Source organism: Hippichthys cyanospilos, chromosome 11, assembly GCF_059441005.1.
Source record: "Hippichthys cyanospilos isolate Australia breed blue-spotted pipefish chromosome 11, RoL_Hcya_1.0, whole genome shotgun sequence".
Lineage (NCBI taxonomy): Eukaryota > Metazoa > Chordata > Actinopteri > Syngnathiformes > Syngnathidae > Hippichthys > Hippichthys cyanospilos.
In genome coordinates this window covers 550,746-578,249 of record NC_142379.1, presented here as the reverse complement: position 1 = coordinate 578,249, position 27,504 = coordinate 550,746, and the positions used below count along the sequence as shown (strand labels likewise).

At 48.6% G+C, this 27,504-nt stretch overlaps 2 protein-coding genes across 2 annotated transcripts; both read right to left on the bottom strand.

Moving 5' to 3' along the window:
• Positions 1-5,000: 5,000 nt before the first annotated feature.
• apbb1 (amyloid beta precursor protein binding family B member 1) lies at positions 5,001-13,246 on the bottom strand. Its single transcript, XM_088427802.1, has 14 exons — positions 13,089-13,246; positions 11,251-11,795; positions 10,311-10,516; positions 10,069-10,128; positions 9,903-9,982; positions 9,752-9,818; positions 9,085-9,231; positions 8,628-8,755; positions 7,790-7,904; positions 7,607-7,685; positions 7,463-7,543; positions 7,273-7,388; positions 6,808-6,984; positions 5,001-6,663 (listed from the first exon to the last, which is right to left on the bottom strand). Exons 2-14 carry the CDS (start codon positions 11,771-11,773, stop codon positions 6,508-6,510), a joined length of 1,935 nt encoding a protein of 644 aa, XP_088283928.1. The 5' UTR covers positions 11,774-11,795; positions 13,089-13,246; the 3' UTR covers positions 5,001-6,507.
• A 907-nt stretch (positions 13,247-14,153) lies between these two features.
• Positions 14,154-26,786, bottom strand: LOC148415369 (scaffold protein ILK). Its single transcript, XM_088427429.1, has 13 exons — positions 26,625-26,786; positions 24,737-24,956; positions 20,291-20,456; positions 19,146-19,241; positions 18,979-19,075; positions 18,821-18,904; positions 18,188-18,273; positions 17,991-18,100; positions 17,649-17,776; positions 17,453-17,574; positions 16,776-16,875; positions 16,004-16,134; positions 14,154-15,489 (listed from the first exon to the last, which is right to left on the bottom strand). The coding sequence occupies exons 2-13, from the start codon at positions 24,823-24,825 to the stop codon at positions 15,340-15,342; spliced, it is 1,359 nt and encodes a 452-aa protein (XP_088283555.1). The 5' UTR covers positions 24,826-24,956; positions 26,625-26,786; the 3' UTR covers positions 14,154-15,339.
• Positions 26,787-27,504: the final 718 nt, after the last annotated feature.

Genomic DNA, 27,504 nt, shown 5'->3' with positions numbered 1-27,504 from the left:
CGTAATCATTCAATAGAATATTGAAAGATAGGCGAAAACGGCGAGAGGGCTCGCCGACGCCTATCTTCGGTAAATGTTCGACCTCGGTGCCCGAATTTGCCGAGAAACGGCTTTGGGTGGATATTTATTGTTTGGGTGGATATTTATTGTTTGCTGATGAATTCAATTCAGAGGGAAACCGAAAGAAGGGGAAGAAAAAAACCAGGTTATGGTGGATTAATATGCAAAGACAAAGCACTCAAGGCGTCTTTGCGTCCCATCGCAATTACAGAGTCGCACTCCAGTTAACCCGCGTGCATATTCATAAGCACGCGCCGGCGATTCCTCGGCCGGCCGCCGCCGCCGCCGTTTTGTCCGCGGACCGTGAAACAATAGCCGCCGACTGTTGATTAGCGCTAATCGGTCCGCCGGCTCGGCGTCCGCACCTGCGTCCGTCACGCCCGAGCCTCGGCCGCCGCCCAAGGGCAATCAAAGAGCAACGCGCGCGCGCGCGCTTTTCAATTATTGGTTGAATACATTAGCAAAAATTCAGGCGCGGCTATGGGGCAGCAGCTGATGCGCGCCAGCGGTGGCGTCCCACGAAAAGACTTTTTTTTTTTTTTTTTTTACGTAACATTAGGCATTGTTACTCCGGAAACACGTAACATGAGTTGAGTGTTTTTTTCTGTCCCATAATTAGTGTAGTTTACGTCGATAAGGCGTCAATAAAAGCTCTCGTTTTTCCGGGGGGAAAAAAGGCACTTTTTCCACAAGGCATTGATAAAAGCCCTTAATTTTCAGAGAAAAAAAAATCTGCATATTTTCCGTACCACAAGTCATGAATATATGTGTCCAATTTTTGGCTAAAGGGGAGACAAAAATATCTGTTGCTGAATAAATAATTCCCTTAAATGAACTTGATTTGAGCCTCCCATCAGATTGACAGAGCGACGCTATCTTTTTTTTCTACCCCATGAGGGACAGCATCAACAAATCATCCCTGCCTGATGTGTCACAAGGCCAACGGGAGATTTGACGCTGACTGATGGCCGCGCCGCCTGGAAGAAATCTCAATAAAAACTCAAGTCGAGACAGCGTCAACAAAATAAATAAACGTACCATTAAATAAATCAATAAATTGCCATTAATGAATACAAAAATCGCATTAACTAAATAAAAATGTCCTTAATTACATTTTATATATTTTGTATGTGTGCACGGAAATTTCTTATTTTAATTTTATTTCATAATTTCACGTTAGGCAAGGCAAAGTACCGTAGCTAGCTGGCTTGACGTAGCTAGGTGAGGAGTTAGCTCGCTCCTTAGCGCGCTAGGTATGACGAAGGTTGGCGCATCCAGCTAGCTAAGCGGGTAGATCCACAGCTAATGCTAAGTACAGCGGATGCTACTTAGCCAGCTCGGTAGGTGCGCGTGCTTTGCTAGGCGGGTCCCCGCATAACCCCTCGTAGTTAGCCAGGTAGCCGTCGCTGTTTCCCGCGCGTACAACATTGCGGAAAAGGCCGCGTGCATTGAGGCGTGTCCAAAACGCGCACTCGGAAATATCACCTCTAGGAGCGAGTCGCGATGGAACCCGCGCGCTACAGGAGAAGGAATATAATTGCAATAGAATTACCGACTATTAAAACAGCAAGGTCAATCTGCAGTAGTTCCGTTCGGGTGTGAAAATATCTCGACAAATTGTTGCTCCAACCCGAAGCTTGTGCCCTGACCGCTCCGTCGACATTTTGGACAAAAATTCAAAAGCGTCGCGCAGACGGTCCTCAAATCGTTGCGCTCCCACGTAAGGACGAGATCAATAACCGCAACGTTAGGATTCCTTGGAGGAGGTCAACAAATGAGGTTATTGTTCCTGTGAGAACCGATGTAATTGGACAAATGACTGGAGTTAATCAATGGCAAATTATTACAACGACAACGGATCTGCGTTTATGGATCGGGGCGCTCGATAGCCGCCGCCCATTCATCAATCCAAGCGTGGAAAAGAAAGAAGCCCACCTTGGCTCCAACTAACGCCGTATGAGGGAAAATGGCCGGCTGAAACGTACGCTAGATCAGGTGGGTGATTCGGGCTAAAGAGCGAGCTGGCCGACGAGAAAACAAACGTTGGAATCGCCGCCAAAAAAATGCTTTTTCAAGACTGCGGCAGCCCCGCGGGACTCTTGCCGCTCATTTCCTGTTGAAATTATTCATCGGCGCGCTGCTCATGAATATGAAAGGCGGGGGGGAAAAAGTCGCATTGTCTTTTTGGTCTGACCTTTCCTGCCAAGACGGTTTTGGTGGGGAGACCGGGGAAGGGGGCGGGGCATTAATGAGGGCTGTGCGTCTAACGGTGCAAGGGAATCCAGCAAAACTTCAGACAAAGAAAAACGAATTCTAAATGAAATGCTAAAACGCATTAGCGCGTGGCATTTTGGGAAAACATACACTATTTATCCCATAAGTGCTGTTTATATATATATATATATATATATATATATATATATATATATATATATACAATGCATTGAAAAGTATTTGCAAAAATGTTCAAAAGGATTTGCAAACGCATTCAGTGAACAAGATCAAACCTGTTTTCAGGGTATGCAAAAAAAAAAATCTATAAAAAATGCATGAAAGCATATCAAGTCAGGTATGATATGAAAGCCGCGGAAGAGGACTTTGCCGTTGAGCGACGAGACGGCCAAAGGTTGGTAACAAAGCGCTTTCCACCCTTTTGACAACGCTAACCGCGGGGTTGGCGCCCCCAAGGCCTCAGATCTTCGCACGGGCGGCTAAAACAAAGCGCGGCGCCGCTCTCCCGCCGGAATAGAAAGCACCTCCCCGCCCGCCATGGGACGCCATCGGCCCGGAGAACAGAGAGAAGAATCGGCGAGCGGGCGAGCGCTCTCCGACCGCCGCCGCCCTCGGTCCGCCCGCGCCGCCGCATCCTTCACCCCGCAAGCGTTCGGGACGCGTCGGAGAGCACGGCGCTTCGAGTCCGGGAGCTATTGAAAAGGCGTCGGCGTAGCCAAATCGAACAGCGCTGGCCACGAGCTTTCGTACGAGGTATGACACGACGGCCTTCGGCGCGCAGGGGATTTTGCGGTGCCGGGCCGCATCCCAAATAACGTACGGGATACGTGCGGCGCCCGATCGATCGCACGCTTGGGTATGTCCGATACGGCCGCCGTTGGTGCCGCCGGGGTGCGGGACCGAGCCGGAGTGCCCCCGCGCAAGCTTCACACCAGCGCTAAACGGATTTGAACCGGAAGCTTTGATAGCGTTGCAAAGGAATCGTCGCAAATGTTCCCTCATGTTCTAATTCCTTTACTTTTCATTTGAAAATGAAACCACCTTTTCCTGCCTCGAAATTTCTGCGAAGCACATTTTCTTGTGTCTAAAACGGCCGATGGAAACAAAGCGGGCCGGCCTTCCCGATGAATATGATCGAAAAGTGAAAAAGCGGCAGGCAAACCACAGCGCCGCCTTGTAATAACATGTGTTTGCTTGTCACCTGACCTCCATTTTCTCATCGTGACCCCCCGTCACTCGCAAACGCGCGACGGGGAACGAGTTGATGGAGGAGGCGCTCCACTCAGAAAAGGGGGGAAAAAATAATAAATCATCAAAAAAAAGTGAATCAGAAGATGCTTTTGATTGGTCTTTTGATTGAGAGTGCTGTTTTTCCATCAAGCTTATCGCAAACAAATGGATAGATGCGGCAGCTGCCTTGCGGGGGGAAAAGGGGGGGGGGCTGTGAAAAGCTCAAGACAGCAAATGAATGGATTGCATTGCGAGATTTGCTCAATCCCCTCATTTCATGAAAAAATATAGGCCTGTTTCATGAAATTAAAACCTTAAGACGTAGCATTAAACGCATTGTTGTTTAGCGTCCAAAGTTCAAGAGAATATTTCAAGTCATTTTTAGGCTAATTAGCATTCTTGGCTGTTTAATATGTATGAGGTTTTTTTTCACATAAAAGAAATATGTACACTACAAGTCTTATTTTACGACTAGCTCATTGAAAAAAAGTGGGAGGTGCTTTACTGATGTCAAATTAAACGTAGTCATGTTCCAAATATAAACTCAAATGCAGTCACTTTTTTGTCAGGCTTTTGATTCCAAAACAATAAAAATCATATTTTAGGTCATTTAAGCTATTTATTGTTATAGAAAAACTAATGCGGTGTTATAAGAATGAACTGGGATCCAGCGGGACGCCTGAGCAGCCTCTCCCATCCAGGCCGCGATTGGCCGACGAGATGTCGGCGGCAGGAAAAGCAATGTTCCACAAGACTACACATTCATTACCGCAAATAAATCTCCATTAAGACCCATGCCAGCCGCATAATCAGGCTACGGGGACAATTATACACTTGCCATTAGTTACGCCCCCCCCCCCCCCCCCCCCCCCCCCAAAAAAAATTGAGAGTGACACCGCACAAAATCCAGAGCCAAACAAAAGGAACGAAAAAAACCTACTCGCTAATATTTTGACTTGTCCTATCGTTTCATTTATAATGACTGAGCGAGCAGAAATTGTTATTTGACAGAATCTAGGATGGCGAATAGCATTTCTTACAGAGGAGGAAAATCTATTCTCAAGTGGCTCGGACCAATAAAACCACGCCGCCATATTTATATGACTTTGAAACAGCAACTTCAAAATTGGAATTCTTTTTCAATACTGTCCAAAATAAATCACCGACACTATCAAAGCCCTTGGCGGGCCAGAACCGGCCCGCCCGCGCGCCGTACGTTCCACACCCCCCATTTGGCCGGGTCGGGTCGGCCCTTTTTTGCCCGCCATCTTCAAACGGGAACGTCAAACAAAGGCCTGGGGAACGGGGACGGGACAGGAAGGGAGCGAGACATATGTGACATGACAGGACAGAGGAAAAAAGGGGACAGACAAAGATAGCTGGATCCATCAGAAAGTGTAGGGCTCCACCCTATGGCTCCAAAATGTATTGCGCATAATAATCACCCCTAGAAAACCAACCACTACACGAGACAGCGGTCATGATATGTTGACATTTATTGTGCGTTGACTTTATATATATATATATATATATATATATATATATATATATATATATATAGAGACACAATTTTTAACACCTAAAAGCAGAAATAATAAATTAATCCCACACGGGTGTGGACGGTTAAGTGATCAATGTGGGTGGGTTAGTGTTCCTAATATAGAAATATATACAGTATACATAGCTTTTTTTCTTCTGGCCATTAGCCCCGACTATTACTAGGGTGCTACATACACATCGACAATGAGATCATTCGCTTGTCCCTTATATAAAAAGAAAAGAAAAACAATCATCCATTTAGTGTTGGATCATGATGGGATATACAGAGCAAGACGGCGTGTGGTTTTCTACGGCTACTTAGTGACGGAAGGCCCACTCACAAGTACGGACTAGCACACTTAAACATGCATCCTACATGACTACGGAGTGAGCCCGGTGTGTGCGTGCATGTGTGTATTCACAACATGGCTGTGTGTGTTGGACATTTATCTTTCTTTTTTTTGCTGTGGCCACTCGACTTGCATGCAAATCACCGAATGAAGCATGACGCTATCTTTGGAAGACTTTGGATGTGCGCACGCACCTGCGCGCGCGCGCGCGTGTGTGTGTGTGTGTGTGTGTGGACGTGCGTGTCAGCCTGACGATTGAAATGACGTACGATGACCTCAGCATTCTACCTTTTTTTTCTTCTCCGTCGACATGCATTGAATTTGAAAGCCCTGTATGCAATGCGTATGCTGCAGTTGTTCAGTTGAATAGATTTTGCATGACTACTGATGTCAAATTCAACACCGCTAAAAGGATTTTGTAGCTGTAAATATGAATTCTATGAGCGGATTCTACGTCTATTTGTCGCCATCTGGTGGTAACGCTCGACAATTACCAAGCCGTTCGCCGCACACGCCAGGCCTCGTTGTTCAATTCCGGTCACATTTTTGATCCGTCTCCAAGTTTGATGCTGTCAGAAGCTAACGCTAATAACAGAGGAACCGGCACAAAAAAGTCTGTCTTCTATTTGGGAAACGACGGTATTTTCTTGTTTAACTGGGTATTAGCTGTAGCTTTCTGAATTTCTGTTGTGAGGACCATGGCTTGTGTGAGGTGAATGTACAGAGCGCCATGAAAGTTTTTCTTTACACAGACATTGCACTGAGGCGTTATAGGGGACAACCTAGTGTGTGCGACAATCTGCTGCGCCCATTTGAGCACTTTTTAGCAGGTGACGTACGTTACGTCCCAACATTCCAAGCGTTGTTTCTGTTAAAACACAAAAAGTTACCGATCACATAAAAGGACCCCGGCCAGGCTGGAATTCCAGCTATTAGGAGAGTAAAGTTTCAAATTTGAGGAAAAAAAAAGGAGGGGGGGATAAAAGTGGTCTTTGTCCACAAGCTACTTCCACGACACGACAGGACGAGTGTAAAAGGGAAAAAAGGTGGAGATGGTGGTTTTGCGTGGACCTTCCTGGTTGCGGCGCGCGGGCCGTCAAGGCGACTGGGAGCCTGACCTGTAGCTCTTGAAGCTGCCCAGCAGACTCTGCACGCCCTTCTTGACGCGGCGGGCCACAGAGTCGGCGGGCGGGGTGGGCAAGCAGGACGCCAGGCTGGGCGGACGCGCGTCCAGACACTTCTGGTAGCGGAGCTGTCAGATAAACAAAGAAAGAAATCAATTGGCCTCACAACAACAACACAATGTGCTATTAATAGCCCGGTCAAGTACAAGCACAAGCACAGGTACGAGACGTCTGTCGTTTACAGGCAAACGGAAAATCCACGGAAGACTGACCATGCAGGCCGCCTGGACGGCTTCGCTGAGGCTGGCGGCGTTGGGCTCGCACCAGAACTTGTGGCAGGTGAAGTCTCGCGGGCCGTCGGCCATGATGAAGGCGAAGGTGCGCACGTCCTTGCCCACGCCCATAAATGAAAGGAAGCGCACCCGGCACTCCGACAAAACCTCTTCTGTCTGAAATCGGGAATGATATCATATTCATGGTGTGGCAATTGTCATGTTGACCTCGCTTATTAAGTCCACCCTTTTTTTTTTTTGAACTTCGCTTTGGGGAAATATTCCAAAAACGCGATTTTACCCCCAACTTTAAAGGTTACGTCGATAGATAGATCGTGGCTGTCCAATTAAAACATAAAGAAATGATGATACTCCCAGATGCATTGAGAGTTTACAGTTGCGGTTACGCGGGGTGGAAACCGCACAAGATTGCGAAGGAATGTCCGGCGTTACGGATCCCCCGACCTGTTTTGCCAGTATGGTGAGCGTCGCGGGCGCCACGTTGACAGACACGGGCGTCCAGTGGTTTTTGTCTTTGCCCTCCACGGCTGCCTCCAGAGCGTCATTGATCACGTCCATACCTGACAAACATTTCATCACTTTCCGGTACGTACGCGCTAGGCGGCGGCAGGAGGGGCGACGGCGGCCTTCTTACCCACGGGCTTGAGCGCGGGCTCGCTGCCGAGATAATAGACTTGGAAGCGCTGGAAAAGTTCATTTTTGGGAGCCGGAAACTCTGATGGACAATCAGAAGGAATAAGCCGTTTGACCCTTTCCAAAAAAGGTGCTATCGGTTTACCTTCGACGGACAGCGGCTTGCCCGTGTCCGAGCTGAGGCGACTCAAGCCTGGCTTGGATGCCTTCCTTTCCATCATTATCTACATGCGCGCGTTGGAAGAAAAAAACCCCAAAACAATTCATGTAAGGGTTACCGCACACGCACGCACGCACGCGGCCGAAAGCGTGGCGACGAGAGCCCGACCTTGGAGCACATTTCGTGCAAAGTGGTGGCGATGTTCTTGGCGGGCGAGTCGCAGCGAAACACGTGACACTTTAGGACCTGCGTCAGGACGTCCCGGGCCACGTAGGCAAAATCCCTGCGAGACATAGCGCGAAAATATGAACTTATAACGATGCTGCGCAAATACAATTCGCGACAGATCACAAATAAAAAAGCCCGGACTTTACCTTTCCCTGTTTGCATGTGGAAAAAGCAGCGTGGAGGAAAAAAAACAAGTGTTAGAACAATGTAAAGCAGCTGCTGCCCGTTGGTGATAAATGCAGCAGTAATAACAAAAAATGTCCACCAGAGGGACTCATTATGCAAACACTATAAAACCAGATAGTAGGGGCAAGGTTTACTTAACCCCTTGGGGAAATTTTGAAAGTAAACATATATTTCTATGTTAAAATGTTATGAGCCATTCAAAGTCAGCCCAAGTTGAGTAAGGCCAGGCTCATGAAAAATCCCCGGACTCCCAGATGTTAAATGTATAGCGGTGATTCGTTTAGAAAGCCGAATCTAAATTTTTCTTACAGGCGAACAAATGTGTTTTGGGGAGCGCCGCTCAGATGGATGTTTCTATTAGCTTCAGAACGCAAGGGAATGCAAACGATGCGAATGTCATTCAGATTACGTTTTGGATGTCGGTATGTATCTTGTGCACCAGAGCTCCTCACTGGTTTGTATGCCAATCGCTAATCAAAACCAAAAAAACAGTCAAAAATAAGGCTTGTATGCCAATCATAAATAAAGCCAAAAGGGAGAGAAGAAGATCTGACTGATTTGTTCCTTTGGCCGGATTTGAGTGAAAACCAACCTGCCGTTGTCCCTGCCGACGCCCCACACGCGGATGCTGGCGATGGGCTGCGCGTGAAGCAGCGTCTGCCCCAACGGGTCGATCAGGTTCATGGTGTCGTTCTCCAGAACCATCAGCATGTCTTTGCCCTGCGTCGAAGCGCACAGGCGCATCAACGCGTGGACATTTAGACGATCGCGTCAGCGGAAGACCGATCGACGCGGCCTTTAAAGGGGCCGCCACATGAAAAATCAACTTTTTGGAGCTTTTAACTCTTTCGGTGCCATGGACGAGAATATTTGTCATGTAAAATACTTTGGTTGTGTGCTAGTGACAAGACTACAACTACATGTTGTTGTTTTCTTTTGTTTTTAAGGAATGGATAAGGGATACTCGTGGCCAGCCCTCCTCTTGATATAAAGCCAAAAAAGATCCAATCAAGCCAAAAAGTAAAAATGGAAAGGAAATGTGACGGTACCTCTCCCCAGATGCCGGCGGTGTCGTGCAGGTTGTGCTTGTGGTAGGAGAGCTGGCGGATGCAGTTGTTGACGGCCACGCTGCTCTTGCCCGGCGCCATGTCTTCCTCCGACATCTCCACCCAGCCCAAGGAACGCACGGCGAAGCACTGCCAGCGCAAAGAAGACTTTCAACCGCCGCCGTCTGTTTCTCCCAACAGTCCAGGCACAAGAATATCGGACCGCTGGCTAAAATATCAGTATGCACCCAAAAAGTCAAATCGTTCCGCGCGGAACTCCGGTTGGGGACGGCCGGTATCCCGCATGTTTTCCGTTTTTCTCTTCCCGGCACATCCGATTCAAATGATTAGCCTTTTAGCGAGCTCTGCGGGAGCTGGATTATTATATGGGTCGGGTGTGGTTGAAAGAGACGCTTCAAAAACACGCAGGAAGCAGCCCTCCTCCAGGACTGGAGTTTGACACCCGTAGTCTAGACCAGAGGTCGCCAACGGCGGCGCCAAAAAAACAAAGATCGAGACAAACAAAGCACAAAGGAATGAACCGATAAAGGATAAAGTAAATCGGTTCCGAAATGTCATTTTTTCAGGCGCGGCCCGGTACCAGTCCATCCACCGACCGGCGGTTGGGGACCAAACTTTTTTTGCACGGTGTGTGTTTTCACTGGGGTACCTTGCTCTCCAAATCGGTGCAGAGCGTGAGCGGTTTCTCCTCCTCCTCAGACTGGGAGCAGTTGTAGCTACGGAGTGAGGAACAAGAGACCACGCTCTATTTATCGTGCGGTCATTTCAAAACATGCTTGAGTAAGAGTCAGAGTAAATACTTGAGATTGATGGAAGCGTAACGGAGAGTCGCCCCCTCGAACTCTCGCAGGCTCTGATCGGACGCGGCCTCGCCTTCCTCCTGAAGATGCGGAGATGACATGACGCTCGGAGGCGAGGGGAAAAAAACCTCGGTGCCCCACATTTACGAAGGCGGATTGGGCTCACCTTCCACAGCTCTCCGTCGGCGCCGCCTTCGTCTGCGCTGGAAAATTGAGGCCAGGATTCCTGAAAAGACAAGTGACATTTGCCATTGGGCTCTTCACAGTTCAGGATCTGTGAGCGTGGAAACACGGAGCTCCACGGGATCCAACCCGGAGCTCCACGGGATCCAACCCGGGTCCGCAGCGCTCTTTCGGATGGGAAAGCGAAAGAAAAAAAGTCATCGGTACTTTCAAAGGGGATCTGACCTCAGGCTCCTCGCACGGCGTGGTCTCCAGGGACATGGTGGAGGACAGCACGGAGTCGGCCGCTTTCCCCAAGGGTGAGGGGGGCTCCCACTGGGTGGTGCCCGTGGGGATGTGCCAGTAATAGGTGCCCGACGTATCGCGCACCCTCATCCAGCCGGCCGGCAGGTCCGTGTCAGTCTCGAAGGCGCTGGAGTCCCAGAAGGAGTCTTTTGCAAAGTTGGGGAGAAAGAAAAGATCTTGTGTAAGGGGATTGGTGTCAAACACAGGCCTTGGATAGAATGGATTTCATCCGGCCCGCGAGATGATTTAGTAAAGCATAAGAATGAGAGGATTTTTTTTTAATAAATGAAATCTTGAAAAGTTTTACGATTAATAGTAAGGTTAATATTTTAGGATTTATTATGATGTTTAATTTTGAACAGTACAAGAAAAGGATAATGCAGTTGAAGTTGTTGATGTTTAATAGATTCATTTTTCAGACTTGAGTCACGCTCTCACAGTTTGGGGCACGGCTGAAGACTTTTTTTTTTCCCCCTCCGTGTAACCTTATCTCTGCTAAAATCTCTGAGTCGTCGGCGTAGCGCATCCCATCTCGCCATCTGTCTCCCCGTCAGTCAATTGTATTGTATCTTTCTTGGACGTTTCGAACTCGAGTCAAATTTTGTTGCCTTGTGCTGCAGCTATCTAGCTATTTATCTATAGCGCTACCTTGCGATCTATCTATCTGGATTTTGTTAAATGCCAATGGGGGACTTTTTGAAAGGACACGCTCACTCTCCACACTGAAGGGGTAGTAAAACAGAGGGCTCGGTAGGGAAAAAAAAAACATGGGTTTGTGTTGAGAACGTCCAGAATTTGTCCATAGAAGTTTTAGTAGTAGCGGTAGTTGCAGTCGCGTATTGGATCTACTTGAAAGCGCAAAGACAGTCCCGCGATTTACCTCTGTTGCCGTTGGGAGAAGACGCCTCCTGAGCGGCGGCCGGCCAGTTGGCCTCGTCGTCGCCGGGCGTCCCGTTGACGTTGGCGAAGAGGAGGCAGGCCTTGCCGCCGGGGACGCCTCCCTCTCTCCCTCCTCCCCCGGGGGCCTCCTCTCCATCCGGAGCGGCCTGCTCCGACTTCTCCCCCTTGTCCTCCTCTTCCCTCTCCTTCTCCTCGTCCTCGTCCATGGCATGGATGAGCAGCGGCTCATTGAGGATGTTGTTGGCCTCTTCCCGGGCGGCCGCTTTGGGGGAGCGGTCCCGTTCCCCGTCCGGGTTGCCATTGTGGCTGATGTTGCAGTTGTGGTCCTGCTCCTGCTGGTTCTCGCTCACCTTGCGGAGCTGGTTCTGGCCCTCCTTGTGCCACTTGGTGTTGTTGCCCGTCGACTCGTGCTCGCGCCACTCCTTCAGCTTGTTCTTCTTCAGCTCCTCGTCGCGCTGCTTGTTGGCCACGTACGGCCCGACGTCGTCGTCGTGGCCGCCCATCGCTGCTTCGCTTTCCACGTAGCTGCGGGCCGACACCGGGGAGGCATATCAAGTATACACCTTTGAGCGGGGGCGTCCAAACACCATCCTCGAGGGCCGGCGCCCCTGCATGTCTTTCGGCTTTCTTTCCCTCGACACACTCGATTCAAATGCGGGGATTGTTATAAGGCCTCTCCTCTGCTGAGCTTGGTGATGAGCTGATCATTTGAATCAGGTGTGTCAGGAAAAGACACCTAGAAAACATGCAGGATACCGGACCCCGAGGACCTGTCTTGGACAAACGTGGTGACGGGCATTTTACCCCCTGGGTGGCCAGGGATTTTTCACTAACCTGACTGTATTATCACCTAACTTGGGCTGATTTTGGGGTCGCAAGGCAACAAATTCAATTGCAGTTTGTTCACGGGTTGCCTTTGAAAGGATTAATGCAAAACTCGGTAGAAATGCATGATAAAACATCTGTTTTTCAATACGTTGAAGATTGACAATATTTCCAATTTCATTGGCAGTAAATGCGCCCGACATGGGCTAATTTTAACATCTCGACCACCCATTTGCAAACATCTACAAGGGACGGCAGGACAGCATACTGAAAGACGCCATGTTTTGACAATCCATGCAATATTTTAGCCTCCTCGTGTTTTGTGTGCGCTTTTTTTTAATATCACACATGAAAAACAAAAGCCGTAGTTGGGTCAAAATTCCCCCCAGGGATTGATTTTTTTTCTTTTTCTGAGGGGTTGGGGCTCTACGATTCGCGTTTTGTGCCAAAAACCGCCGCGAATGCCGGGGGTTGAATGTCATGAGTGCCAACTGAGGAGCTCGAATGTGATGTTGTTACATCCGAGCCCCTCAGCTAGCGCACAAGCTAAAATGGCTCGCTCGCTCCGGCGAAGCTCAAATAGCGATTCGTACCCAACAGGACCACCAAATGCACATTTAAAATACACATTTTATTGCTTAGAGGAGCGGACTAAGCCTGACATTTCGCCCATAAGCTCTAATCATTCGAATCGGATACGTACTTGGGCCATGTATGCTGAATAAACACACAGAAATAGGCTCGCCATAAATACCAGCACGGCCTCGCGGCGACATCCATTGTTCTTCATGTAACCATCTAAAAACGAATGAAAATATGCGATATCCCCCTCGGTCAGTCGGCCCGCAGCCGGATGATAATAACGGGCAGTCGGGCAACGTCCGATCGCCATCGCCGCCGCCATCTTGGCTAGGCTAACGTTAGCTCCTCGGCTCAGCTCCGAAAGCGTCCGATTCAAGATCATCCGGCGCGGCCGCAAGCCCTCACACTTACCGGCGGAACCTCCTCGGCTTCGAAAGACGTCGAGCGGAGCGAGCTAGCTACATGTTTCCACGTTACGACGATGCCCACGGTGACTGCCCGTCTCCTAGCTCCGAGCGCAGTGGGGGGAGGTGGAGCGGGCAGGACGGAGCCGGGGTGGGGGTCGTGTCAGAGGCGGTGACGGGCCTGCGTCAGTCGCTGACGTCACGGCCGAGCTCGGATGCTCGACGAGCAAAAACCGCGCCGAATATTCGATACGACTCGTCGATAATAAAGGACGTTACCATTTCATTCGGTGACCTTATAAAGAATGGTGCGGCTGGAGATTTTGTCCTGTTTGTAATATGCGTTGTGCAAAAGTGCTGCGAGGCCCAAACGAGCTCAGATTAACCCCTGGGCGTCTGCGGATTTTTCACTAGGCTGGCCTTACTATCGCCCAACTTGCGTGGACAACATGTCAATTATGAACGTATATTTACTTTCAATCCCTCAAAATATTCACAAGCCAGTCATTGAAAGGAGCACCCCCAGAGGTTTTGGGACGTCAACACAAACATTTCTATTGCGGCTTATTTGCGAGTTGCCGTTGAAAGGATGAATACAAAAATCGGGGGAGTTGTGTGATAAAACATCAGGTTTTCAGCTAGCCCAAAACTGACAATACAGTATTTCCATTTTTGAATGGCGGTAAATGAGCCCGACATGGGCTCAATTTGACGTCTGCAGGGTGTAGCTCTCCACCTCCCGTTTGCAAGCATTTAGGAAACACTGCGTACTGAAGGTCATCGCGTTTTGACAATCCGTGCTATATCCTAGCGTCCCAGTGATTTTTTCGTATGCTTTTCCTTCGATCACACGTCATCACATCGAAGCGATATATTCCAAACAGAGACGCACCAAGTATTAAATTCAAGGCCTCGGATCTCTAATTGCTACTCAAGGAGAACCAACACAGGAAAATAGGGCAAAGATTGGGAAGTGCAAAAACAAAGTGTGGTCAATGATTTGCAGTAAATTGACAACTATAAGCCACAAAGAAGCATTTTTGCAAGTGCCGCACAAAATGAACACACCAAATCTAGTCATACTTTGCAATTTAATATATTTATATATAAATACATACATTTGTATAGCTTGCTTTTGATTTTGGCATGGACGCAAAGAAGTAAGTAGATGTAGGCACAGAAAAGACAAGATGTGTGAGATGTCAACATAACACAGGGGTGTCAAACATTTTAGCTCGCGGGCCGCATCATGGTATGTATTCATATAACTTTAAAACAATTTCAAATGTATTGTTCTTTTTTAATACTGTCCAGAAACACAAGCGCAACATCACTTTTAATCATAAAATACTACCATTAAACTTTTAACAGAATCCTCTCACGTTTGCGGGCCAGAAATGTCCCGCGGGCCGCATGTTTGACACCCCTGACATCATAGAAAGGTGGCCGCCCTACAAATGAAGAGACGGGGAAAAAGCATGACTGTTTACAGTGCGTACAGCCTTTGTTCTGAGTTTGATGCCACCCCACCCCCCAAAAAATGAAAAGGCTAAAATATCCTCTCAGGCACTTCTATGCATAAAAGCACATTTGGACTAGATTTTCAAATTAGATGTGAAAAATACAATTTGTAAAAGTTCTGGCGATAAAAACTGAGGCAAATGGGTTATGGTTTTTCAGAATGAAAAAAATTAAAAATGAAAAAACTTTCCTCATCATTACACAGGTCGTTATACAGTGGCATGCTTTGCAAAATCTGCTTTTTTGCGCATCGCTGGCATCAGGCCCGAACCTCCTGTCACAATTTGCTACATTTTCTATTTTTCACAAATCCATACAGCTGGTCGGCCAGCGAACGACCGACCGAGCGATCCAAAGAAGTCAAATAGGCTGACGATTCATTGCTGATGGTTGAAGGATTGGTTTTCGGGGTCTCCGGATAATCGATGATTTTCAAAGTATAAGGAACCCACCCGACGGCAGCGACGTAAGCGCCATTCACCCCCCCACCCCCACCCCAAAAAAAAAAAAAAACCCTCCACAGGTTATTCAGTCCATGTTGATTACAGTCGGCATGTACAATATAAAAACAAAGAAAGAGCGATAATAAAGCCTCGCGAAAAACAAAGGAGGACTGCTGTCGGACTGGAGTGGCGACGGTGCTCAAGGCTGCAGAAAGGAAAGAGAGTTTAAGGCAACATCCCGGGGATAAAAGGTCTGCTCTTATTTGATTTGATGATGATTTTGTTTTGTTTTTTTCATTTGTCCTGCATTTTCTCCAGGATAGGCACAATCATGTCGAACTTGGGCCTCTTGGCCGGGTCCTCGTTCATGCAGATCTTCATCAGCTTGCAGATGTGCGGCGAGATGCCGGGAGGAATGGTGGGCCTCAAGCCCTCCAAGGCAACCTGGAGGGGACAGACCATCGGTTAGCCATAATTACATCCAAATAAAGAAATACAGTAGGTCAAAATAAAATAACCGAGAACTATTGAAGGAAAAGCCTTTAGCGGCGGTTGTCTAGGCAGTTAGAAACGAGAAGCGTTTGAGTTTCGTTTAAAGCGGGGGTCACCGAGGCGGTGAAAGATCACACGAGTAGCCCGCAGGCCTGTTCTGTGAAGATAGGTGATTTTTCCATGTATTTTATCAAAAATTATACATGCATGACATTTACATGACACTTACTGCAGCCGTTCCTTAATGATTGCGAGAAATCGTTAACGCGACGAGCGCAAAGCGCTAGCCCTTCGTATTACTCGGTACCAAAGAAGTAGCCGTCACTTTCGAAAGGGTTGTGTGTCGCCCACCTCTGGCCTCTACTACTTGGTGAGCGAGCAGGATGACTTTTCTCCGGAGGTCATGCCACGGGACAAGTTTGCAAACATACGGTGATGAGGCAAAGTCAAAGACGCCTTTGCTGACCTTCATGCCGATTTCCATGTTGGAGAGGTCGGCAAAGGGCACCTCCCTGGTCACCAGCTCCCACAGCAGCACGGCGAAGCTCCACATGTCCGCCGACCGCCGGTTGATCTCCTCCGGCTTCTTCTGCAGGGCTGCAAAGCGCCACACGGGCCAAGGAGTCACTTAGCAACAGCCCGGCCGCCCTTCTCCCTTTTATGCGAGATCGGGGTCGGTTGTGATGCCGTCGTTTGCCGAGTCATCGATGATATCCCAATGCTTGGTGACGAGCGTTACTGTCATTAGTGGCGAGTTAAACATTTCTAGTTTGGTGTGCGCGATGCCTTCCGCTAACCCGATTACATCAAAAAGTCACGCATTACAGTACCGACGTGACTTTGGTGAGGCATTACTCCCGCCACCGGTCGTAGATGCAAATGAAATGTGGGAAGGTGTTAAGAATGGGGCGACACGACCCCTTCGATTTGCATCAGTGCTCGTTTTCTAGGAACGTTTGCCGTAGCGTCACTTCCTTCTTAATGGCGCGAGGTCATTTCGCAACGCACGGAAATGAGCAAACTGCCACTCGGGCCTCAATTTCAGACAGGGAAAAAGCTAGCCGACAAAAAAGGGCACCGCGCTAGTCTGGAAGCTCTCCACGAAGAGCCTCCTATTTTCTTTCTAATCGCTTTAGACGAGCCGTCTCTGGAGGACATCTTAGCGAGGTTCCGTTTCGGCAAAGTGACGGTTCGCGGCCAAGCCGTCACATTGGATGCGCGCGTGCTGCATCACGCACCCTCGGGCGCAACCCAAGCGGGCGAGTACATCCTGCCAGGACACTGAAAGGAGAACTTGACGTCCGCCATGCTGATCCTGGCCGTCATGTCTTCATCGATCTGCGGATGAAACAAGAGGCAGATGTCACCGGCGGGCGGGCGGGACGGACGCGCGGGGGGCTCACGTCTGCAATCGAGACGTTTTATCTTCATCGTTTGTCTTGGAACGATTCAATTGAAACGTCGGCTCAGCGAAGCGCTTGGATCCTTTGCAGTACTTTGATCATTTCGGGGTGGTTTTCTTCCACGTCATTCTGGCAGCATTTTTACCGAGGGATGGCACGCTCCCTGCAAGTGCGACAACTGAGTGGAACTTGGGCGTGTTGTCGCCATCCGGGCAAAATTTCATCTCCCTAGTGTCTTCTGTCACCATTTGGGTGAAATGTCAGCTGCTTAATTTCTCCGGTTGCTTTCCCTTGGATGCGAAATGCATTTGTTGTAAAGATCGGTCAAAATGTGACAATAATTCTCTACAAACGCCGCGCAAAAACTAACGATCGCATTTTCAGTTTGTCTTGTGCAGTTCGAAGAGCCACAAAACTTAAGCCGTAAACTACAACCACAATGATGAAAAGAAAAGGGGGTTGACAGCCCCGCTCGAAGCCAAGATCAAGGCTTGCGTACAAGGTCTTCTCACCATGATGCTCTTGCTGTTCAGGTAGTGTCGAGGAATCATGGGCTCCAGCGTGTGCAAGAAAGCCATCCCGCAGGCGATGTCCAGGGCAAACTTCACCGCTTGCGTCTGGTCCACCACAAAGTCTGCCGGGAGGACGAGAAACCAGCGTCGGGAACGGGTCTTCGCCGCCGCGCCGCCGCCGCCGCAACGTACTCACTGGTGCCCTCGTGCAGCACGTTGTAGAGGGAGCCGTAAGGCATCCAGTGTGTGATGATGATGGGGTGAGGGGCCGGCGGGGACTGACACGCCCCCAACATGGGGAGGACATTCGGGTGGGAAAAGATCCTGGGACGGTGACCAAAACAACAACGCGGGACAGCCGACGTCAGACGTCACAAACAAACCGCGCGGCGTCGACCTTTGCGTATTGACCCATTGGAGCCCATGCCCGCCTACGACTTTCCACCCCGACCGGTCGCAACCGGGACGTGGACACGCCGCGACGAGGCCACGCCGAACACGACGGCAAGCGTACGGAATGCACACGGCAGATCGGCACCTGAGTTTGGGATACTCCTCGTTGAAGTCCCTGCTCTTCCTGGTGGTCCAGTCGCGGACCTTCAGCACTTTGACCACGATCTCGTTGCCTTGCCAGCGCCCTTGCCACAGCTGCGCGGCGTCGAGAACGCGTTACACGAGCCACGGACGGATTACAGGTACAGAGGAGGCCGGCGTCGCTAACGGTTACCGGCGTACCTCTCCGGACTGGTTCTCGTTTATTCGAGCCAGGAGAGAGAGCTGCTTGTAGTCGATGCCCGCGTGCTTGTTCAAAGTACCGTTGCCTTCAAACGGACGGGAGAAAAAAAAATATATATTAAAATGCAAATTGCGGACATTTTGAAACACGCCACAAACTATTAGAGCAATTAAATACCGGAGAGAAAGTTCAGTTGCTTGCAGTTTTGTTAACGAGAGTCAAAAACGGAGAATTAACCAATTTACGTATTTTAGCGGATCCAATTGAAGATCGGCTTGAAACAGGGATTCTGTTACACCTTTGTGAAACTCGCTGCACTTTTGTTTTGGAATGTGGAAAAAAAAAGATGGTCTTCTGAGTTATACAGCCAATTTGGAAGACTTGATTTAGAGAGCCACATACTGTATTTGTTCAAGTTTTCCTTTAATTCGCTGCGTCCCGTTGCTCACACATGGTCGATAATCGTCCTGCACGCGCATCGGCGAACGTGGCTCTCCCTGCCCAAATGTGATGGCGTTTCCCTTATCAATTTTTTTTTCATTTTCATTTTGAGCCTCATTTGTCAGTGCATTTTGCAAAGATTCAAATAAAAAATGTGCATAAGTAACTCTTGGGATGCATTTGGTACTCACGGGGCCGTGTTCTGGTGGTGCCTTTCCAAAAGGTGTCCTTGAAGGGGATTTTGGTCAGGTTCTGTCCCATTTTTTCCGCTTTTTCTACAAAGGCAACAAACGCAAGCGTGAAGACAGACAGGACCGGTGATGAGTGATTAGTGGCGTTGACGGGATACCTTTGAGAAGCTCCCGCAGGTGAGGTTTGGCTTTGTCCAAGGGCGTTTCCCCATATTTGTTACAGACGCTGACCTGAGCCCCGTTGCTTAGCAGGTCCTGCCAAGTGACAGGGCCCGGTCAGCAAATTGAGCTTTGGGGCCACCGGAGGGCGCACGCACTCACTCACCTCCGCCACCAGGTCTTGTCCCCAGAAGCAGGCGTAATGCAACGGCGTGTTCCCGTGTTCGTTGGCCGCATTGGTGTCCGCTTTGCACTGAACCAGCTACAAGCGCAAAGGAAGAGACGTCAAAGACTTTGGGCCGGCGTACTCTGCTCTGCTCTGTTTAGGCCGCAAACAGCACATGCGTTAAGGATTCACAACTTGGCAGCTCCGCGCACGCCGTTTTGAGACGCGCCTAATATTAATCCGCATAGCCGCCTGCCAGCGTTTCTAATTCCGACACAGACCATCCGACACATGTGGGACTAATAAGCGCCGCCAACAATACCGACACCTGACAGATTACGACAGGTTTATGTGGTGTGTTGCAACAGCCGAGTCCGCGGCGTTCTGCAATATATCTTAGCACGTATGATCCGAAACTTGGAACAACAATCGAGGGGGAGCGGCAGAAGAAGAACGCTGCAGAAAGGTCGTTGGAAGGTGATGGCAAAAGAAGCACTTGATATATTAATTACTCTTCCCCGATTGGCAGTTCTCAAACCGAGGCAGGGGGGCCCATGGGGGTATATGAGATTTGAACAGTGTGGTATGGTGAGAGGCGGGGTTTCCGTAAAAAAGCCATTTACTTCCTGGTTAGAAATCCAACCACCAAAAAAAAAAAAAAAACCCATTTCATAGGAAATGGAATTTCTAATGTGCCAAAGTTAAGATGGCAACAATTTTATGCATATATTTAAATGCGAGAATCTTCAAATATTATGCCACAGGCCGCAATGTAAACTAATACCGTATTCCCCAAACATAAGACACACCCTTAATTTGCTATGTTATCGTGTAAAAGATGCACCACCAACACTTTGGCAACAATGTCAAATTTAGAGCAAAAACTACATAAAGCTCATCTTTTGTAAACTCTTCATATTTTCTTGTGTTCGTATGCGTAAATTATATATTTGTTGTGCATCGAGTGTGTTTCAGATTTCCCACGTTGTGAGCGATCAGCGGGATATGCTAGAAAGTGATTTTTCCTTTTCTTCACGACAAAATCTCATTTTATATTTGAGGAATTACGGTGTTTGCCTCTGATTGGATGACGCAACATTAACGGCACTAGTGACTGTGTGAGCGCGGCCGGGTTTTTGCAGTACCTTGCCCACAATGTCTCGATGTCCGTGGCTGGCGGCCAGGTGCAGGGGCGTGTCATCCCCGCGGTTCATGACGTTGATGCGGGCGCCTCGCATGATGAGCATGTCCACCACGCTGGAACGGCCCTCGCGACACGCCCAGTGCAGAGGGCTGAAACCGTGGTCGTCCCTGCAAACGACAATCGGCGGACCTTGAGTGCGCACGCTTACGTTGACTTTGGTGTGCCAATCGGCGCATCCTTTGGAATTTTCCATCAGCGAGGTTACCGAGTGTCACTTTCGCCCGCGGGTCAATTAGACCAGTTTGTCAATTGGGTACATGCGTCAAGTCGGGCTGTGTCGTCTCAGGTGTGTCCGTTGGACCTTCATATCATAGGCATTTTGTGACGTCCGCCCATCCATTTTCTCGAGCCGCTTGTCCTCACGAGGGTCGCAGCTTGCGGGTGCCCGCCCCAGCTAACTCCAGGCAGTAGGCAGGGGACACCCTCAACTGGTTGCCAGCCAATTGCAGGGCACGCCGGGACCAACAATTATTAATGCACCCAAACACACAAAGGGACAACTTAGTATGTCCACAGCCTGCCATGCATGTTTTTGGAGAGTACCCGGAGAGAAGCCGCATGGCCTCGGGGAGAACACGCAAACTCCACACAGGACGGCCGGAGCGGGGTGAACTTGAACTCGGGTCCCTGAAGTGCGGGGCGAACGAGCTAACCACCGAGCCCAATCTGTTCATTTAGCCCATCGGTCAACTTGCCCCATGTGTCAATTTGACCCCAATTCAGCCCTTGCATCAAGAGACCCCGGGCATCCGCTCGTTCCGCGCATCGATTCAGCCCCTATGTAAAATTGTCCCTCACATCAACTTTGCCCATGAGTCAAGTCGGCCTGTGCATAAAAGCCTCAACTTTGCCAATTTTCAAAACAAGCCGCGGGTGTCTAGTTTTCCCCTGCGTCACCGTGGTTTGAAATGGCCCATTAAAAGACGGTGGTTCTTTGAGGAGCTATAGAACCGCATCAAAAACTTCACGTGATAAGTCCTCCACTTGACTTATCGTGTCACAATTCGAATTCCCGCACGACATTATAAGGCCTCCTGATGTCCTCTGGCGGATGAACGCCAACAAAAAGCCGCTACAGTCCTTCTAAGGACAGCGAGTGCTCCGTCTGCTCTATGTCAAAGTGTTCTCCCCCCCCCCCATTCCTCCGCTGGTTTTTCTCGCCTCGGTCGCATCGTCCTCTCAGCCGGAGCCCTTCAACTTACACACTTTTGCTTTGTGTCGGCGTCTAACACAATCAGGCCGGAGAGAACTGAAGGAGCATTCTGAAGGAATCTCAAAGCTCCGCCCACGCGGTCTGCTTCTCTGGCTTGTGGTAACACGTCCTTGCGTGCTTGTGTTGAGGTCCCGCACAGACCCTCTCAGTCCCACCACACAAGTCTATCTGTGCATCGGGCGGGGGGGGTCATTTCCCGTCGGACCAAAAAGGCCAAACCCTAGAAAGTAATGAGTTCAACATTATGAGGGCACAAATCTCCGGAAGGAAGTCTGATGCTTGTGCTGATGTATGCAAGATCTTGACCCCCTACCAAAATGCCGCCATTAACAAGTGGAGACGAGGCCGATTACCGGCGCAGACATTTGGCGTTTTGGCGAATACCGGTATCTGGCTTTGTCTTAAAAAAAAAAAAAAAAAGATTGCCGATAACTGATTATAATTGATACAAAACTGTGTTCATTTCAAATAATATACATTTGCAGTTAACTTAAGGGATTCGCATTTGTTTGAAAACAAACACATTTGAACATTTTTGTTATTCTGAAATTTTGGAGAACTTGACTGACTGTAGTCGAACATGATCCAAAGCTGTTTAAGTTTTCATCCAAACTAAAAGATGCTGATGACCACGGGAGCTCCCTGAACTAGTTTGCGTACGCATTGTTTTAGTAATAGAATTTGTTGTAGGGGTTGTTTGAAAATTGTAACTTTAAGAAAAAATTCACCTTAATTTAAGAAAACGCTTCTAGGTAAAGTTTGCTTGAATTGAGCAAGGCTCGCCTGAATTTTTTAATTCAGCGGAAAATATTGCTTACATTTTCTATTACTGGTAGCACCATTTGCTTCAGTCTAGCCTCAAACAAAAGAAAAAAAATGTTTAAGCGACACTTTGAAGAATTTATCCAGAAGAATTTCTGACTTGTTTTTGCACTCTTAAAACCTTTAGGGGAAAAAAAAAAAGGACTTCAATCAGGTCCCCGCTCTCCCTTGCTCGGAGTCCCCCCCCCCCCGGCTTGCTGCGCGCATTTATTTCAGGCTCTTCCACCTGCCAAGGGTCGTCAGTCCGGCAAACGCAAGATCCAGAAAGCGTCAATCGGGAGCTCTTCAAATGAGTCGGGAGTCAGGGACCCCCTTTCGGAAAACACATTTTCTAATGACCCCCATTGCAAGGTGTATTTAGTCCTCTGTATTTTCTTGGTTTGGACAGCTTTCGTCTTTTCCTCACTGAAAATGAGTCGCGCTGCTTGATGACAAAAGATGGTTCGTTACCTTTTTACGACAACGGATATACAGATTGTTCCCAACGGGGACGCACTTTCATTCATGAAAACTGTCAGCCAGAGCTACAACAGGCACTGGGTATCTGCTCCCCGCCGCGCAGATGAAGGAGGTATTATATAAAAATCAGCAATCACCCCATAAACCTCCCAGCTTTCCAAAGAAGGCCTGTACGGCTACCGGTGCTAGCTTTCCAGCTAAATAAAGACTGGGATTGAGGCACTAAGCCCGAGGAAAAACAAAACGCAGCCAAGTGCTTCTTTGATGAAAAGCACCTGGAAAAGGAGGCGCTGAGAGCAAGTGCGGCAGCTGATGAGTTGAGCGTAAGCTAGGGCAGAGGAGCAGGAATAAAGTGGAATGCGGATCACTGTGCGTATGTGCGCGTGCAGGGCCGCGCGCATTCCACGCACACTTGTCTGTCTGGCCAAACACCACTTGGACAGTGCTAGGAGAGCAAGTGGGGCCGCCCCGCGTCCTTTTCCTTGTAAGGAGATTCAGCAACCACGCTTTCCCGGGAACAAGCCGGTGCAGAGTGAGTTTAAGGAAAAAAATTGCAATTGCAATTTGTCCTGCAGATATCGGAACTTCAATCAAGTCAAGCTTCAGCGCAAAATTCACAACGGAGCGATAACATTTACAAATATGACAGGCAGCAAATGACTTCAGCCCGACAGGGGGGAGGGCTTAACCGTCCGGGCTCCGGGCTGCCCGCAGTCATCGCTTGGTTTCAAAAATAAAATTCAATAAAAGCATCAGCAAAGCATTTCTGGAGAATTCCATTTCAAACAAACTTCCAAAGATGAGCGCCCGCGGAAGAACAAATGACAAGCGGGAAGGAAAGAACGTCCGGAAGTAAAACGGGAGGAGCTATTTTGTGCGGGTTAGGGTTACGACGAGACGTAAAGATTTCAATCTTCCCGTCCTTTGGTACTTTGGGGGGCGGGGGGGGGGGGCGACAAAAGCAAACACGTGCTGAGTCCAAACATTGATGAGCTTGGAAGCTTTGAAGGAACTTTTTTTCCCCTAACTAAATCAATTGCATAAGCTGGAGAGGCAGCCGCCGCATTCTAATGTTACCCCGGCTCATTTTCTTCCCGCTCGAGGCCATAAATCAGCCAGTCGACGTGCTCATCAGCTAATGGAAAAGTCGGCGTCGGCCGGCCCGGCGCCGATCCGCGCGCGCTCGATTGCTGAACCGGGTCAAGTAAACCGCCGGCCAGATGTCACCGCCTCAAGTCGGGCTGCGTTGTCCGCCGCGTCCACCGGCGTCAAGGCCAGCTTCCTGTGCTAGCGCCGCGCTTTTGTGGAAGGGAATTCCCGACCTATAAACACGAGCTTCCGCAGAAGAGGGTTCAACCTCGGGCCGGCGGCCCTCCGGGAATAAAGCCAAAGTGGCCGCCGCGCAAACGTTAAATCGCCGCAGGGAACGTCTTGAGCGTTGGCCTCATCAAGCCAAAAGGCCGAGTCAAGTAAGTCCGTCGCAATCCCATCTTTTAAAATTGATCACGACATTGAAGAATCCAGTGAGCGGACATTTGCAGTATTTTTAAAGTCGACTCACCGGACCTGATGGAATTCTTTTTTCCAGTAAAAGTCATTGCCTCAAAAAGCACCAATGAGTTGATTCGGTGACTCATTTTCTTCGCATATCTGTGCTTGAATAACATTCATTTGAATGTAATTTGAAAACAATTTTAAAGAAAATCCTCATGAAAGTGGGGGTCAACAACAACTCGGCAATCCACCACATTCACGAGGGACAAAAAGTCCAAAGTTTCGCTTCCTCTTTTCCACAGTTTCAGTTTCATATCAATAGCATCGAACTGTCAATTTTCCACGCGAAAAGGAAGTAGCCCATTTGAAATAAAGCACCTACAACAAACGGCGTCTCACCCTTGGTTGAGGTCATTTTCCGTGTTGTCCAGCCAGAGACGCACAGCCACCGCGTTGCCTTCTCGACACTGCGTGAAGATGTCGTCCATTTTGGGGCGCTCGCCGTTAACTGAGCGACACGATGCGGAACTGCAGCGGGAAGACGGCGCCTTTCATCCGTCCCTCAACTAATGCAGCGAGGGCCACGGTCGCCGAGCCTCAGAGCAGCGGGGCCTCGCACCTGAAATCACCGGAAAGCACAAGCTCAAAGAAATGCTCGGAAAGAAACCTTGCCTTTACAGTGAGCCTCCAAATAAATTAGGATTTCCAATGTCCTTATAAAGGCAAATGGCAATTTTCAGGCAAAAATCATTTTGCTACTGTTGTATATTTCACGTCCCAAGTCGAGGGAGGATGATGACGACAGCCGCGGTTACTGAGAATCACGAGCAAAGTTGAGCAATCTCGTACACGCTTGCCATAGAGGGTTTGACGCACACCGTTTGTAGCGCTGACTTACAAGTCACAACAAATGGCTTGTAAAATGAAATAGGTGCACTCGACGCTATTGAACAGAGGTCCCCAACCGCCGGCCCGCGGGTCAACTGGTACTGGGCGGCAGGGGCCGAAACAATAACGTTTTGGAGCGGGTTTCCTTGATCTTCTTACTGTTATGGAGCTGCGCTTTGTTTTGGTTTGATCTATGTTTTTTGGCGCCGCCTCTGGCCACGGTTGATACTACATTATGTAGTGAGGAAGGACGGTGCGGTTTTAATCGAGAGCCGTCACTGTCGTGACACACGTAATTGCATTGATTCATTTTGAAACCAAAATTGTTTTGAGCTGAAAATCGAAAATCTGAAGCAAAATCGAAATTTCAAAATTGGAATGTCATGGAATTGTGGCAGTCGGATTCCCACCCCTAGTACGTCATAAATTAATCTGTTATGACATTAAAAGATGAATTCATGTCCACAAATTGATAATAGCATGTATAAAACGTATGAAGTATATGTAGCCAGGGAAAATTCGGGAATGACTTGTCGCTAACTTTTCATTGAATGTTCTTTCCCAAACTTTCTTCCTGCAAATTACAATTCTAAACTCTAGTACTCAATTATATAGCGAGAGAGAAACATTTGCATATCTTTAAATAGACGCGCGATTGTTTCATTCCTTTTGAATGGCAGCAACTCCAAAACGCAGATCCATTTGAGGCACATCTTGAAGCCTTTTCAATCACTTCAACAAACACCTGGAGGTATCCTACACTGTTTGCTGCTCATAGACTGCCATTCGCAAACAAATATTTGCAAGTTGTTGCATCCTCAAAGGGACGAATTGCTGTTGTTTGTCTGTGACAGTAACTCCGTGACCTCAACTTGTTCCTTGCGGATCATTTGAAGGAAAAGAAGCAAATCTCGTGCAACGCGGTGGAACGCTGACCAAAGAACATTTCAATTCTCAATACGAGCGTAACGTCTTGAAACGTTATTTCGAAAAAGACGTAGATCCGGATAAGGAGTCCAATTTGTCAAACTGTTGCTGATATAAGGAAGAAGTTGAACTATTTTCATCTGCCCTAGCTAGCATCGCCTGCTGTCGAACGCGAGGGGGGAGGAAAAACAACCAAACTTGTTGATTTCTATTCAACGCGATCACTACACGGAGCGCTCGCGCCAAAGAACGCAGTTGGCGAACACTAACTCCAGGAAAGAGGAAGCAAAAAAGGAAAGAAAGAAAGAAAGAAAGGAAAGCATCTGGGCAGCTGTAGCCTAGCATGCTAACCCCATTCTTGACGCCCCCGTTTCTCTCATTGGCAATTGCAGGACAGCGACCAAAAAGCGCGTCGGTTCGCCGTTTAACCGGCACGCCGGGCGGCTTTAAGCGAATCAAGGCGACGACTTACCGATTGTAATGACGTGAAAGGAGGCCTCGGGAGAAGTTTAGAGGGCTGTTCTTTTGCGTTTGAGAGCGACTGAACCGCGCCGAGCCGAGCCGACAGCCGAACTGCCTACGTCCACACCCTCACGTAGCGACGTGCTACGGCGGCCGAACAAGCAACTGCGCCCTCTGCAGACTTTAGCAGACACCGCGTCAAATGATATAGCCTCGGGGAATGGATTTAACCGGAACCTGGTAATAACAAAATTACATTAGATTGGATTAGATAGTTTTTTTTTCAGATTTATACCGTTTTTCATTGAAAATTGATCAATTAAATTACTATTTCAAAAACTTGTAAAGAAATGTGTTCTTAACGCCCAACAGTATGTTTTAAATATAATCGTAGGTCGATATTACATTTGGTTGCCCTGTCTGTTTCGCCACGGGCAACAGTAGGCGGAGTGTGTATTGTTGCGTTTACCGTAATGTCCCCAAAGCTCCCACGGGAGCATGTGAAAGAATACACATACTCGGTACTAGGTAGGTAGTTTAGATGGGTAGGTTATGATACAGGAACCAGATAGGAAGATAGATAACATTAGATTTGATTGTAGGGTTTTATGGATTGTAGGGTTTTATGGAACCGAGTAAGTCAATTAAATTAAACTGGAAGGTAGACGATTTCGCAAGAACCAGGTTAGTAGATTAGATCTGCGGATCTTCGCGTCTTTGCCGCTTCGGTTAACAACTGTAGGTGACTATTTGCCTCAGTATTTCTTTACTGTGATAAAAGACTCGCGAAAAGCAATTGAATTTACGTATCAACGACAGCAAGCATTGAGCTGCAAAATGGCTTTCCGGTATCACGTGACCATTTTCAGCCAATCAACGTCCGGAGCTGC

Coding starts and splice junctions, on each gene's coding strand:
- apbb1 (XM_088427802.1), bottom strand. CDS start 11,773: ATGGGCGGCCACGACGACGACGTCGGGCCGTACGTGGCCAACAAGCAG. Junction 10,517..11,250: donor TTCTCCCAACGGCAACAGAG/GTAAATCGCGGG, acceptor ACTTTGCAAAAG/ACTCCTTCTGGGACTCCAGC. Junction 7,905..8,627: donor GTCGGCAGGGACAACGGCAG/GTTGGTTTTCAC, acceptor TATGTCTCGCAG/GGATTTTGCCTACGTGGCCC.
- LOC148415369 (XM_088427429.1), bottom strand. CDS start 24,825: ATGGACGACATCTTCACGCAGTGTCGAGAAGGCAACGCGGTGGCTGTG. Junction 18,905..18,978: donor CCTGCGGGAGCTTCTCAAAG/GTATCCCGTCAA, acceptor TTGCCTTTGTAG/AAAAAGCGGAAAAAATGGGA. Junction 18,101..18,187: donor ACGAGAACCAGTCCGGAGAG/GTACGCCGGTAA, acceptor GACGCCGCGCAG/CTGTGGCAAGGGCGCTGGCA.